The 16,727-nt window shown below is 33.8% G+C and overlaps 1 protein-coding gene across 1 annotated transcript in view; it reads left to right on the top strand.

Moving 5' to 3' along the window:
* LOC148956309 (annexin A13-like) overlaps positions 1-16,727 on the top strand; it is a 205,723-nt gene that overhangs the window by 99,272 nt on the left and 89,724 nt on the right. Inside the window, exon 3 of the mRNA XM_089090329.1 lies at positions 11,277-11,481. Within this exon, the coding sequence (XP_088946455.1) occupies positions 11,277-11,481 (205 nt within the window). The remainder of the gene's footprint in view (positions 1-11,276; positions 11,482-16,727) is intronic.

Here is a 16,727-nt window from a genome sequence, read left to right as displayed (position 1 = left end):
TAAGAATCTAAGCTAAAAAACTCAAAACTCTTAACTAAAACTAAACTAAACTAAAACTATAAGCTAAGACTCTAAGCTAAAACTCTAAACTTTTAACTATTACTAAACTAAACTTCAACTTTAACATAAACTCTAAGCTAATACTCTAAGCTAAAACTATAAAATATTAACTAAAATTAAACTAAACTAGAACTTCAACAAAAACTCTTATATAGGAATAGAAGCTGAAAACTTTAAACTAGTTAATAAAACTATACTAAACTAGATCTCTAGAAAAAAATATAAGTTAAGACTCTAATCTAAAACTCTATAATCTTAACTAAAACTAAACTAGAACTCTAAATAAAAATCTAAGCTAATACTCTAAGTTAAAACACAAAACTCTTAACTAAAAATATACAAAACTAGAAATCTAACTGAAACTCAAAGGTAAAAAATCAAACTCTTTATTAAATTTAAACTAAACTAGATCTCTAACAAAAAAACTTTAAGCTAAGACTCGAAGCTAAAACTCTAAACTCTTAAGTATTACTCAACTAAACTTCAACTCAAACAAAAACTTTAAGCTAAGATTATGATATAAAACTCAAATCTCTTAACTAAAATTAAACTAAACTAGAACTTCAACATAAACTCTAAGCTAAGACTCTGCGCTAAAAACTCTAAACTCTTAACCAAAACTAAAATAAACTAGAACTCTAACAAAAACTCTAAGCTAAGACTCTAAGCTTAAATTCTCAACTCTTAACTAAAACTAAACTAAACTAGAACTCTAAATAAAACTCTAAGCTAAGACTCTAAGGTAAAAAAAAAAACTCTTAACTAAAACTAAAATAAACTATAACTCTAAATGAAACTCAAAGGTAAAACATCAAACTCTTAACTAAAATTAAACTAAACTGGAACTCTAACAAAAACTCTAAGCTAAGACTCTAAGCTAAAATTCTAAACTCTTAACTAAAACTTAGCCAAACTAAAACTTGTAAAACTCTAAGCTATGACTCTAAGCTAAAACTCTAAATTCTTAACTGTAACTAAAATAAACTTCAACTCTAAATAAAACTCTAAGCTAAGACTCTAAGGTAAAACTCTAAACTCTTAACTAAAACTAAATTAAACTAGAATTCTAACAAAAACTATAAGCTAAGACTCTAAAATAAAAAACAAAACTCTTAACTAAAACGTAACCAAACTACAGCTCTAAGTAAAGTTCTAAGCAAAGGCTCTAATCTATAACCATCAATTAGGAACTATAACTAAACTAAACTGACCTATAACTCTGAATAAAACTCTAATCTAAGACTCTAAGCTAAAAACTATAAATTCATAACTAAAACTAAACTAAACTAGAACTGTAACAAAAACTCTAAGCTAAGACTATAAGATAAAAAACTCTAAACTTTTAACTAAAACTACACCCAACTAAAACTCTAAGCTAAGTCTCTAATGTAAAACTTCAAACTCTTACCTATAACTAAGTTTTGGGTGAAAAGGATGGGTATTTCAATTGTAACATGGGTTAAGAACGATCAATAAGAAAAGAACTTGTTCTGGAATACCTTTCGAAGAGTATTACATGGCGTTGGGCATTCAAAAAGCTTTAACTCAATGTTGTTGGCGAAAATGGTGGGATATTCAGCTTTTAAAACGGGTTTAGGATGAGCATTATGAAAGAACATGTTCTGAATTGCCGTTTGAAAAATATTGCTTGGTTTTCGAGCATTCAAAAAGTTGTAATGTAAAGGTGTGTGTAAAAAGGATGGGTACTTCTATTTGTAAAATGGGGTTAGAAGGGACATTAAGGAAATAGGTTTTTCTGAAATGCCTTTGAAAGGTATTATTTGATGCTGGGGCATTCGGAAAGTTCTATGGTAAAGTTGTGGGTGTAAAAGATGGATAGTTTAAAATGTAAAGTGGGTTTGGGATTAACAATGAGAAAATAACTGGTTCTAAAAAGATCATATAAAGCAATAAGAAATTATTACGAAAAGGGGGCTCAGGAGCTTTGGGGGCACCGGGGGTCCTTTGGGAGCCGTGGAGACCGGGGGCTTCCTTGGGGTGGGGGTTTTGAGGATCAGACTCCTTTGGGGTGGGGGTTGGGGGATTAGAGCTCTTGGGGGCTGGGATAGAGGACCTCACAACACTGTTCAAATACAACTTGTGTATTATAACGACCACAGAGTTTCACCCTCAAATCCTCTTCTAAAACATCTTCTAAAACCATCTTTTAAAATGTCTCTAACTGTTTCGCCGAAATAATTCCCTAAAATGTCTATAACGGTTTCACCCAAATAACCCCTAAACGTAATTTCAGCGTGTTCCTTTTGTTTTTAGCATCCCTGCGATGTCACATTTGAAATTACTAAGAAACCCTTTCTCGCGTTAATCTATTCATCTCTAAGATGTTTCTTGGAGAATTGTTTCCAGGGCGAAGTTTATTAATATCTTTGGAGTTCGACCAGTAGAATTGTTTCCAGGGCGAAGTTTATTAATGTCTTGGGTCTATTCCTGGAGAATTGTTTCTGGGCAAAGTTCTTAATGTCTGACAGATGATGCCATGGTTGATTGATTTGTCAAGAAAAGGGGAATTAATTTGTTGTTTCTAAGGGGAATTATTGATTCACGAAAGGGGAATTGAGGTCATTGCGTGATCCTGTTTCCTATTCCTGGATCTTAACATTCGCTCCGAGCGTGCACTTTGCCAAAACATCAACAACAACAAATAAATCGACCTTGGAAAAAGAGGTCATTAACCCACTTTGATTAACCACGTGTTCTCCCTAGGGACTCTATGCCCATATAAGGTGTTCTCGTGGGACTATAAGATAGCTTTCTACTGTCGTAGATGCCTTTATTCTCCCTTTATAGGGGAGATAAACTATGGCCCTAAGGTAATTAAACTTTGGTAGCGTGCCTTAGGCTATGACCGAACTAATGAGGCGTACCAACTGGGTATGTTTGAGGGGCTAAAGGTAGATCGTAGAGGGGTTGTCTAAATTACAATACTTTTATTCAATTTACACACAATAATTCCAGATATAGATATTCTATTGGGACTGGCTGTCCCAAGTAGGCTAGATCACAAGTCTCAGAAACTACAATAATATATAATAAGATACTTAGACACTTACAATGATAAGACAAGGTTCCAAGGTATTTCTAAAAACAACGGACCAGAGGTCAGTCCGGCATAAAGTAAGTATCAGATCCCCCCTTCCAATAAAATGTATCTTTTATACATTTTTATCAACCACACCTTCCCACGTAATCGCTAGGAAGTGGTAATTTCTCAATTTCCCGTTAAACAGAACTTGGCAGGATATGTTCCTTATCTTAATAAAAAGTGGTATTTCAAAACTTCATATTTGCGTCTTATATATTTTTACTAAATTAATAATTAACTAAATTAGAAAGCTTTACCACAGCTCAAACCTGTCGTTTTAGTTTGTAGTTGGCAAAAGGAATGTTTGAAATGAGGAAAAAAGAGTCGTAAAAGAGTCGTTTTAGGTAGAAGCCGGCAAAAGGAATGTTTGAAATGAGGAAAAAAGAGTCGTTTTAGATAGTAGTAGTCAAAAGGAATGTTTGAAATGAGGAAAAAAGAGTCGTTTCAGATAGTGGTCGGCAAAATAAATGTTTGAAATGAGAAAAAAAGAGTCGTATAAGGCAGTAGTCGGCAAAAGGAATGTTTGAAATGAGGAAAAAAGTAGGATAAAAAACACGAAAAAGTGACAGTTGGCCACCATGCTGGTTCACGGAAAATGATAGACTAGAAATCCATTCTGTTTACTGTGAAAGCCTGGAGTTTTTACTTCAATTAAATAAAAAAAAACAAGTTTTTTTAGCTGAAAGTAAGGAAAGACGTTAAAACTTAAAACGAACAGAAATTATTCCGAATATGACAGGGGCTGTCCCCTCCACAACGCCGCGCTCTTTACGCTAAATTTTTTTATTGTTAAAAAAAATAGAGTTGTGAGAAAGTCAACTTTAGTGTAAAGAGCGAGGCGTTGAGGAGGGGACAACCACTTTCATATACGGAATAATTTCTGTTCGTTTTAAGTTTCAACGTCGTTTCTTACTTTCAGTTAAAAGAACTTGTTTTTTATTTAATTTTGAACGTTTTAAATTAATGCAGGTTTTGATTTTAGCTTACCGTACATGAATAATTAAAACAAAATTTGAATATTAATTTTACTTTTATTTGGTAAAATAGCTTTCTCGAAACTTGTTTAATTTTATTTACGAACCTTTTTATTAGTAATAAATATACGTAACTTACGAATTAACTTACGTAACGAACTCCTATATTCATATATTTTTAATATGTATATTAGAGGGTTCGCCCCCTAGTCAACACCTTGCTCTTTAAGCTAAAGTTCGAATTTTGTTCCAATTCTTTAAAATTGACCCCTTAATCACAAATACCGTTAATTAGAATAAATAGCTCTTATGAAAGTACTAAAAAATCTTTGGCTTAAAGAGCGAGGTATTGACTAGGTGCTGAACCCAATCATATACATAATGTTTTCTGTTGTTTTAAGTTTTGATGTTGCTCCTTACTGTCAGTTGAAAAACTTGTTTTTTTTATATAATTTCTGAACTTTTTTTTTAAATAATGCTGGGAAATCCGGCACCCCCTTCATACCAATGTCCCTTCCCCCATGAAAACCTACCTTCGTGGAAAGATCCTCCCACATAACCCCCGACCCCCCCCATTACCAGATAAAATCCCCCCTGAAAACGTCTGTATACTTCCTAATAACCAATACTATATGTTAACATTGGGTAAAGTTCATAATTTTGAGCCCTCCCCCGGGGACTTCGGGCGATTAAGTCATCCTAAAAGACATAGTTATCATATTTTCGACCATGGTGAACAAAATGGTCTACCTCAAAATTTTGATCGGGTGACTTTGGAAAAAAATGAGCGTGGAAGGGGGCCTAGTTGCCCTCCATTTTTTCGTCACTTAAAAAGGGCACTAGAACTTTTAATTTCCGTTCCAATGAGCCCTCCCACGACATTCTACGTATCACTGGGTCAATACGATCACCGCTGGAAAAAAAAACAAAAATAAACATGCATCCGTGATCTTTCTTCTGGCAAAAAATACAAAATTCCACATTTTTGTAGATAGGAGCTTGAAACCTCTGCAGTAGGGTTCTCTGATACGCTGAATACGATGGTGTGATTTTCATTAAGGTTCTATAACCTTTAGAGGGTCTTTCCCCCTTTTTTCGAAAATAAGACAATTTTTCTCAGGCGCGTAACTTTTGATGGGTAAGACTAAACTTGATGAAGCTTATATATTTTTGTAATCAGCATAAAAATCTGATTCTTTGGATGTATCTATTGGTATCAAAATTCCGTTTTCTAGAGTTTTGGTTACCATTAAGCCGGGTCGCTCCTTGCTTACAGTTCGTTACCACGAACTGTTTGATACCTGCTATACGAGAGAGATACTTTCATTTTATGATCTCAAAATATGGCAACAACCCGATTGCCGTTGTACTGTTTGTTTTAAAAAGTACCGAAAAATGCATTTGAAACATTATTCTAGTTTTGGTCTCTGTACATGATTTAAAACAGTGAATGAAAAAGTTCTTATTTTATTTTATTCCTTGCTACTGAAGTATTAGGGTTTTCATTTTTCTACTTTTTTATTACTCCGCTTTCTCTTTCTTATGACCAGGCAAAATTAAGCATTGTAGTATTATTGACAATACTGCTTACCCATAATGGGATCATCATCATTAGCAACCACTTGCCTTTGGCTTTTTATAAAGGCCTGGCTAATCGACAATTAACCTTTTCTGCCGCTTTACAGAAGAAAGCAGGCACATTGACAATTTAGAAGTTTTTTTGCTCACTTAGTTTTGTCAACCTGACTTTGTTCTTGACCTGGGGAGCAACCCTTTTCACTTACTTTATTAATAGTAATAATATTATAATGCAAAAACGTAATCTAGAGCCAGAGCCTTTAATGTAAATCTGTCAGCAAGAAGTCATAAGACTTCCAACAATCACACGATTATGAATTTAACTTACATATATACTATTTTCGAAAACATCTTTTGTGCTGAAAAAATGACCCTATTCACTTAGCAAAACACCAGCATATTTTGTAGTATTTGGGACGATGGTTTTTAACATGATGGTTGTTTTGGGGAAGGGGGAACTTTAGATCTGTAAGGTTTGTGCTTACACCCTTTATCTATATGCTTAACATTGTAATAAATTAAACTTATACAAAAGAAATGAAAAATTATGACCATAAGGAATTAGGAATCCTGTGATTTTGATAATGTAGAACGATAATATAACAAGTAGAGCGCGTTGCCCTTCAATTTTTAGTTGAGGACCGCTTCCAGGAATCGGAAAAAACATTGACTAATAATTCCAAGCCAGAGAGTCCACTCAAAAAGGAACTAATATTGCCAAGAAAATCAAAAAGAGTATCTTGAAACAAAGAAACGACAGGAAAAAATGGGTTCTCACCTTAGCGTTGAGACACCGTTTAACAGCTCTATTAGATGTGTTGTTTAGCCCTCTTATCACCAGTCCCAATCCCATGTAAAGAAATGAAATGGGACTGACGAGTAGAGAGGCCAGTTCAACAAATAAATCCCCATGAAACATTCATCATTATGCAAAATATCAGTATTTTAAGCAATGTTAAGGCGTCTCCGGTAGCTTACGCAAGACAGGGTGACTGGGGTGAGACTCGAGTATTCAAAAATAAGACCCATGACTGCTGTAACCAGTATTATCCTGTCTGGAAAACCATAAAGGAATAATGGCTTTTGTAGATGTGCTATTGTCTAACGACCAGCGAACCATCTCGAAATACAGTATTAAAGTACAGCCACTTTAAAACTGGATAGTTCAGCCTAGAGGCCAGAAAAGAGATTGGTGATCATGGATGAAGAATGACATATAAATGCTTGGAGGCTTCCACCTCTTCGGTTGGCCATGGGACAGGAATTGGATGTACCATGTCAAAGCCGCTGCACAAGACCGCTTCTCATGAAAAATGGCTGCTGGTGGAATTATGGATGCCAGCCGAGATGGAGCATAGTCCAGGTCTTCTCAAAAGTTTAGTGGCTAGGGAGGGTGCATTCCGTCAGTGCAGACCTTATCTTAGGATATTAGGACCTTACGATTCATATTTTTCAAGTCTGCCTAGACTCTTTCAGCAGCACTTTTGCAATAAGAGTATTTTGGTGAAAATCTGTAGTATCTTGCAAATAAAATACAGATTTTAACATTGGGTATGTAATTACGAATCTATGTGGGGGGGGGGCTAGTTGAAAAAAAAAATATATATTTTTCAGGGGAGGGTGGGCTCAGTCCCCTACCAACTACTTATATGCTAATTTATAGTTATATTGTCCAGGTATTATACTTGCAAAAATTTTGAATTAAGGAGCTGAATAAATATTTCCGAGACATTGCGCTGCAAAATTGATCAAGACGGGCAAATATTTGGATGTAAAATATTTCACAGTACCGTTCATCTAATATCCGAAACTGGAAAAACAAACTAATTCTAAGGCTTTCAGACACATAAATGCAAGTTGACAAAGATACATTATCCATATTTCCTGGATCCACATCACAAACCATAAAATATCATTTCGTTCCACTCCAAAGGAATAGAAAAATCCTTTATAAAAATGAGAGTAAAAACAACCCTTTGATCTATATTTCGTTAAGAAATTTCTAGGTTTATCTCTCGAATTTGGATTAATGAATATGTGAACATTGCAGGGCTTAAAATATCTGGGACACCCAAACTATAAGCCCCAGGAGCATTGTGTACTTACTTTACTTAAGGTGTTTTAGATGAGTGGTTATGTCACATTTTATTCAGATGAATCAAAAAACTTTTTGTACAAAATAAGTTTTTCAAAAAAAGTAAAGAACTCCATTAAACCAAAAAAAAAAAAAAAAAAAAAAAAAAAATCAAATAATCTACCAAGCATACAACTACCACGAATCAGCATCTATAAACAGATTAAACCCAAATCAAACAGAGAGTAAAATCAGTCAAACTCAAAACGAGCAGAAATTAATCTCAGTAGGGTTCTAAAACATATGTTTTCTAAAAGCCAGAATATAAACTGTACTTTACTGAAAAAATTTCAAATGAATTTACTGAAAAGTCAGTTTTTGCCAGTTTAATATACTGAAAGTCAGCTAACACCCCTTCCATGCCCTCCATTTCCCCAAACGCATCCAATCAAAATTTTACTGAAAATTTTACTTTTCAGTTTACTGAAAAGTCAGCATTGTCAGTTTAATATATATATATATATATATATATATATATATATATATATATATATATATATATATATATATATATATATATATATATATATATATATATATATATATATATATATATATATATATATACATATATATATATATATATATATATATATATATATATATATATATATATATATATATATATATATAAAATATATATATATATATATATATATATATATATATATATATATATATATATATATATATATATATATATATATAAATATATATAAAAAAAAAAAAAAATATATATATATATATATATATATATATATATATATATATATATATATGCTGATATTTGTTCCTTAAAATACACCTTACTGCAAGTAAGGTGTAAGGACCGACCCGGCTTAATAGTAACCGAAACTAAAAAAAAAGAATTTTGACAACAATTGATACATCAAAGGAATTAGATTTTTATGCTTGTTCCTTATATACAAACTACATTAATTTTTATGCGATCCATCAAAAGCTAACAGCATGAGAAAAATTTCCTTTTAGTCGAATCGGGGGGAGCACCCCATAAAGTCCATTGATCTTAATGAAAATTACGCCATCAGATTCAGTGTATCATAGACTCCTACTGAAGAGGTTTTAAGCTCCTATCCATCAAAATGTGGAATTTTGTATTTTTTCCGAGAAGAAAGATCACTGCCGCGTGTTTATTTTTTTCCCAGGGGTGAGCATATCGAACCAACGGTCTACGGAGATTGGGAGACGGCTCATTCAGACAGAAGTTAAACGTTATAATTCTCGTTTCAGTGTCCAAAAATATTGAAGGGCAACTAGCCCTCCCAGACCCCTTTCCCCCCACAAGGACGTCTGACCGAAATTTTGAGATAACTAATTGATTCAGCATAGTTGAATGGTCCAATAGTTATATCTTTGGGGATGACTTGGCCCCCCCATAGTCTCTGGGGACAGGGTTGTAATCTACGGAATTTGGCCATTGATCAAAAATAGTATTTGCTATTGAGAAAAAAATGGATATTTTTGGGGAGGGGGGATTTTCTGCTGCAGAAGTTGTCACGGGGAGAATTTTCTATAGATAGGAATGTTTCTGGGTGAATCTTTCTAGAGAACTTTTACCTGCCGGGGAGGGACGGGAATTTTCAGGCATGATTTGAAAAAGGTCAAAAACTAAAATAATAAACAAGTTTTCTGAAGCAGAAAGTAAGGAGTAACGTTCAAAATTAGAACGAACAGATATTATTCCGTATATAAGAGGAGCATGCCCCTCCTCAATCCCTCGCTCTTCCCGCTAAAGTTTGACTCTTTGTTACATTTCTTTAAGACTGCTCAAACACAAGGGTCGTTGAATTTGAATGAGAAGTGTTTTTAATGAACTTAAAGACTTTAGCGTGAAGAGCAAGGGGTCGAGGAGGGGGTAGCCCCCCGCATATCCGGAATAATGTCTGTTCGTTCTAAGTATTAGTGTTGCTCCTTACTTTCAATTGAAGCGACTTTTATTATTTAATTAAAGACTTGTAGATTAAAACTTGAAACGCACAGAGATAGCTGGACGTAAAGAGTAGGATGTAACCCTCAAAATTTTCGTAGGTTGTTAATAACACTTTATAAAAAATCTTGACTTAACCTTGAAGTTTGGAAAATTAAAATTTTTAATGTTGAAAAATTGACAAAAATTAATGATTAGAAGGAACATTAGTCCCTGCAGTAATGTTAACTTGGAAAAGAGCGATATCTTTAGCCTGTATTATTTTTTATAATAATAAAAATAAAATCAGGATAACATTCTATCATTATCACAACAGTAATGTTAAGATATTAAAGAGCGGTGTGTTGTATTATGTTTTATAAAATGAATAGAAACATTTTATCATAGTCACCGTAGTAGTTTTGACTTAGTGGATAGCGATGTGTCTGTCTTGCATTATTTTATGTGACAACTTCGCAATGAAGAGTAGCCGTAGAAGCTTGGGTGGGGATTATTCTATTTGAAATTAAAAACTTTAGTGCAATTTTAAAGAGCTAAAACTTGTTAGAGGACAAATAGCCCTTTTTTACCCTCTTGCCCCAGGTACCCCCGTTATCCCAATAGCATGAATTTATGAATGACTTTATTCAGAAACTAAATCCGTAGGCTACAGTGTGTTTCACCATATAATGTAAAAAAAGAGAATAAAATACCAGAAGTCTGAAAAATGGAGCAAATGGCACAAAGGAATATAAAAAACCAGAAACAGACAAAATCCACAAATAGGTGGTAGATAAACAAGACAAGAAAAAAAACTGAACGAGAAGAATAAGAAAGACACATATACAAAAAAACCTTATGCAACAACCCTTTCCCTGAGGGGTGTGGGGGGTTGTTATATTTGCATACTGGACCTTTCAATTACACTGAACAAAATGACCGTCTCGAAATTTTTATTGGATGTATTTGGAGAAATGGTGGGTATGGGGGTGCTGGTTGCCCTCCAATCACTTTCGACTTTTAAAAATGGCTCTAGAAATTGCGATTTCCAATAGAATAGAATGATACCCTTTTGAAGTTTAGGCGACAGGTCCTTCTATACGATGTGCCCTGATCTAAATAAAACAAGTAAATAAATAAGTAATACATTGTTCCCACATCGCTCTTTACCTACGTAACGCTATTGCGCTGCCTAAATTGTGCCAATTCTAGCACAAGTCTGACTTTCCTTATTAACCTTGGATTAAATTAAGCGGTGATTTGGTTATTAAAATGCTCATTTGTTTATACGAGTTAAATTCGATTTTAATTAGACGTTTTCAGCAAGGTTTTTGACCAATGAAAGGCAAGAAAACAGTATGTTTAAGTAGAGTTTCAATTGAACGATTTGTTTTTTCTTTGCCTGTAAAAAAAAAACAACAAAGAAATACTGGGCTTTCGAAATGGGCCTTATCTATAGTCCACCTCATGGAGTGGCTTCTGTATCAATGCTTTTTTCAGGAACTGGTAAAAGAGCTGAAAGGAGAACTTTCAGGTAACTATGAAGACCTAGTTGTGGCCTTGATGACACCCCTGCCTGAATATTTAGCAACTGAGTTAAATAAAGCAATGAAGGGAGGTGGAACTGAAGAAGCAGTACTGATTGAAATTTTGTGTCCCGCTGACGAATTGGAACTACAAGATATTAAAGAATCCTATCAAAATAGTAAGTAATAGTTGAATCAGGGGCGTCAAGCTCAATATTTAAAGGGTAAGCGTTTCATTCGAATTCATCCTTGGGTGGGTGTATTAAAACTATTTTTTGCTTTTACATAAAAAAAGGTATGAACATAAAAATATGAAGTACCCCTACAACAGAAAAAAGGCAGTATGTCTGAAGTATATGCAAAATATATGATATTCCAAGAATTGAGGTTAGGGGACTCGGGGAACTTATGACCGACAGTATGAGGCTCGGGGAAATCAGATTCCGCCAGAACCTTTAGACAATTCACCGAAAAATGCTGATCTAGCTTAATTCTTAGATTAAAATTTCTCAGAGTCAAAATAAAAGATTTAATATAAAAGATCAATTATCATAAATACTTTTATAGTCAAGATTTTGTGATTGTTTTCTTTCAATATGCAGAAAAGATTAAACTCCAAAGCTCTACGAAGACTTCAAATCAATATATCAAAATCTCTGAATTGAAAAAAGAAAATGGTAAGGACTTTCTTCGAAAAAGTTTCCAAGAAAAATATTAAACGTAGGGTGTTATTCAAATAAGAATCCTATAAAAAGGATACCTAGAAATTTCCCAAGTGACTTCAAACTGTAAACACTGATTTTTATGGAAAGTTTTGAATTGTCAAACTGATTTCCAACAAAACTGAGACACTTAATGCAATTATCGTAGTAAAAACATGAGGCATTTTACTAATGTCACCCATCCGTTCTCAGTATTAAACTTTCTAGCGCTTTCCGTTATTTCTTCAATGACAGACCCAGAAACGTCTTATTTTGACAGCTTTATTTGTGTATGAATCTGGTCTTTTGCCTGCTCATGAGTTTGAAGTTAATTGGACTAGATTCCTCCACTCAAATAGCCTTTCAGGGGAAAGTTAAAGGGTGAAAGGCTAAGCAAACAAGGAGAAAGCGGAGCTTCAATTCCTTTGAAATTGAAAAAAAGCCGTTCAGCGCAACTGAGTTCAATAAAGTAATTAAGGGAGGTGGAACTGAAGAAGCAGTACGGATTGCAATTTTCTGTCCCGCTGACGAATTGGAACTACAAGAAATTAAAGAAGCTTATCAAAACAGTAAGTTATAGTTGAATCAGGGGCGTCAAGCTCAGTATTTAAAGGGTAAGCGTTTCATTCGAATTCATCCTTGGGTGGGTGCTTTTATATAGAAAAATGTATGAATGAAAAATGTGGAGTACCCCAACAATACAATCTATATAAAACTATGGATCTACGGGGACAACAAATCCTTATTTACGAGTAAGCTGGTCCTCTCTGGCATCCTGGCATCTCCAATGAATTATCAGACAGAAAAAAGCAGTCCAAAAGAGGTTCCTAAGAATCTTCTTCAACGAGGGTTAAGTCCTTTGTAACCCTCGCTTCATAGAGCTGATATAGTCAAACAGTTCGTGGTAACGAACTGTAAGTAAGGAGCGACCCGGCTCAATGGTAACCGAAACTCTAGAAAACGGGTTTTTGATACCAATAGATATATCAAAAGAATCAGATTTCAATTTTGATTTCAAATATATAATTTTCATTAAGTTTAGTGCTACCCATCAAAAGCTACAAGCCTGAGAAAATTTGTCTGATTTTCAAAAAAAGAGGGAGAGACGCCCTAAAGGTCATAGAATTTTAATGAACATAACACCATTTGGCGTATCACAGAACCCTACTGTATAGGGTTCAAGCTCATATCTGCAAAAATGTGGAATTTTATATTTTTTGCCAAAAGAAAGATCACGGTTGCGTGTTTACTTGTTTGTTGTTTTTTTTTTCCCCAGGGGTGATCGTATCGACCCAGTGGTCCTAGAATATCGTGGGAGGGCGCATTCGATCGGAAATTAAAAGTTATAGTGGCCTTTTTAAGTGACAAAAAAAAATAAAGGGCAACTAGGCCCCCTCTCACGCTCATTTTTTTACCAAAGTCACCCGATCAAAATTTTGAGATAGCCATTTTGTTCAGCATGGTCGAAAATATGATAAATATGTCTTTTAGGATGACTTAATCCCCCGAAGTTCCCAGAGGGAGGGCTAAAAGTTATGAACTTTACCCAATGTTAACATATAGTATTGGTTATTGGGAAGTATACAGAAGTTTTCAGGAGGTTTTTTTTCTGGTAGTGGGAGGGAAGGGTGGGTCGGTGGTTATGTTGGAAGATCTGTTCATGAAGTAAGTTTTCATGGGGGAAGGGAAATTGCCATGAAGGGGGCGCCGGACTTGCCAGCATTATTTATTGGTTATTGGGAAGTATACAACCATTTTCAGGAAGGATTTTTTCTGGAGGGGGGGCTAGAGGAGGGAGTTACTCTGGATAATATGTCCGTGGAGGATTGTTCTTTTGGGTAAGGGACATTTCTATGAAGGGGGCGCCGGTTTTCCAAGCATTATTTAAGAAACATTCAGAAATTAAATAAAAAAAAACAAGTTTTTTCAACTGAAATGTAAGAAGGAATATTAGAACTTAAAACGAACAGAAATTATAACGTATGTGAGGGGTTCTCCCCCAAGTCAATACCTCGCTCTTTACGCTACAGTTTTTTTTAGTGCTTTCAAAAGAGCTATCTATTCTAATTAAACGGCCTTTGTGATTCAGGGGTTTGTGAATCAAAATTTGTTTTAACTTTTAACGTAAAGAGCTTGGTATTGACTATGGGGAGAACCCCTTCATATAAGTAATAACATATACGTAATAAAAAAAACAATAAAAAACAAGCGATACGGCTCAATAGTAATCCAAAATTTTAAAAACTAAATTTTGATGTCAATAAATGTATCAAAAGAATGTGTTTATAATGCTGATCCTAAATATATAAATTTTATTAAGTTTAGCATTACTCATCAAAGGCTACGAGCCTGAGAAAATTTACTAGATTTTTTAAAGAGGGAGGAAAAATACCCTAAAAGTGAAAGAATTTTAATGAAAATCACACCGTCAGATTAAGCGTATCATAAAACACTATTACATAGGTTTCAACGTCATATCTGCAAAAATCTGCAACTTTTTATTTTTTGCCAGAAGAAAAATTTACGAATATAGAAGTTAGTTACGTAAGTTAATTTGTAAAGACATCCATTTAGCAAAAGAAAAGTAAAATTGTTATGCAAATAAAAGCTGCATTAACTAAAAAACGATCAAAATTAAATAAAAAAACAAGTTTTTTAAACTGAAAGTAAGGAGCGACATTAAAACTTAAAACGAACAGAAATTATTCCGTATATGAAAGGGGCTGTCCCCTCCTCAACGCCTCGCTCTTTACGCTAAAGTTTGACTCTGTCTCACAACTTTATTTTTTAAAACAATAAAAAACTTTAGCGTAAAGAGCGAGGCGTTGAGGAGGGGACAGCCCCTTTCATATACGGAATAATTTCTGTTCGTTTTAAGTTTTAATGTCGCTCCTTACTTTCAGTTTAAAAAACTTGTTTTTTTTATTTAATCACTCTCAGGGGATACAGAACAAAATTGTCTTGCATTTAGTTGATACTTACCCCTAATAGCCCCCAGAAAAAATTTGGCTGGTCAATTTTTCCCCTTTGACCTTGTCATCCTATTCTGCTACAACAAAAATCCACAAAACCCACCCTATTCTGCTACAATGTTTTTTTTTTTTTTATCCCAAATGAATGTTTATAACGGAAGATACAGAAGAACTTTTTTCAAAAGTTCGTGGTAATGAACTGAAAGTAAAGAGTGACGTGGCTCAATTGTAACCGAAACTTTAAAAAAGGGAATTTTAATATCAATAAATACATCAAAAGAATTAAATTATTATGCTGATTCCAAATATATAAGACTCATCAAGTTTGAGTTACCCCTCAAAAGCTAAGAGCGTGAGAACATTTTCCTGATTTTCAAAAAAGAAGAAAAATACCCCTGAAAATCAAGGAATCTTAATGAAAATTACACCATCAGAGAGCCCTACTGTAGAAGTTTCTAGTTCCTATGTACAATATATGGAATTTTGGGTTTTTTTGGCAGAAGAACGATCAGGGATACGTGTTTATTTTTTTTCTGTTTTGGTTTTTCCCAGGGGTAATCGTATCGAACTAATGGTCCTAGAAGATTGGGAAAGGGTGCATTCAAATGAAATAAAAAGTTGTACAACTCTTTTTGAGTTACCAAAAATATTGGAGGGCGAGTTTCTACCTCCCACGCCCCATTTTCTCCTAAAGTCACCTGATCAAAATTTTGAGATAACCATTTTGTCCAGAATAGTTGAAACATCCAATAGCTATGCAGTTAGAGGTAACATGATCCCCCACAGCACTTGGGGAAAGGCCAATAAGATTTGAAATTTGCCCATTGTTTGCCTATAGTATTTGCTATTGGCAAACGCAAACACAAAAGTTTGACTGTTTGTCCCAATTTTTTAAGAACTACTTCCAAAACACAAGGGCCATTTAATTAGAATAAGGAGGTTTTTTAAAAGTGCTAAACACTTTCGCGTTAAGATCCAGGTATTGAGAAGGGGGGCAACTCCTTCATATACGGAATAATTTCTGTTCGTTTTGAGTTTTAATATTGCTCCTAACTTCAGTTAAAATAAACTTGTTTTTTTTATTTAATTACATACAGTACTCCTCTACTTTATTTATCTTTTATTTAAGTACATACTCCACCCTTACTCCTCTTTTACCTTACATTTGTCTTTGTGTCTAATTTTATCTTATAAAATTTGAACTTTTCTTTTATATTCTTTTCAGTGAATTACTTTTTCTAAGTGTCAGTCACAAGACTGAATAGTTTTTAGTTTTACTTGGTTTATTCCTTTTATAATTTCTGCGGGTTTTCAGTTTTGACATTATTTTTGAATTATTTTCAGTTTTTGACATTAAATTTTGTTTTTCCTGACGATTGTTATTGCAGACATTATTTTGGCTTTCATTGAATATCAAGTGCAAAATTGGCCCATCTGGGCTTGTCGTAGACGTTTTTCGGTAATAAATTTAACTTACCTTACTCTTGTTCATATATGTTTTTAATTAAGGAGCAGTTTAAAAAAAAAGTTTTAAAAGGAAGTAAAGATAGATATTAACACCAAAAAAGCAAATATAAATTCATTACAACAGGTCGAACCTAAAAGAAAGAGAAATTAAAGCGAATGATAAAAGGAAATTTAAAAATAGCACAAATTACAGCAAACAAAAGTACAATTACTGACTCCTTACAACCTCTGATTGTTATTTGTGCTTTACTTAAAAACCAATTTTATTTTAAACAGTGTTTTTTA

Source organism: Artemia sp. Qi Xiang Cuo, chromosome 1 (assembly GCF_049724085.1).
Source record: "Artemia sp. Qi Xiang Cuo chromosome 1, ASM4972408v1, whole genome shotgun sequence".
In the NCBI taxonomy this organism is placed as follows: Eukaryota; Metazoa; Arthropoda; class Branchiopoda; order Anostraca; family Artemiidae; genus Artemia; species Artemia sp. Qi Xiang Cuo.
This window is presented reverse-complemented; position numbering and strand designations above follow the sequence as displayed.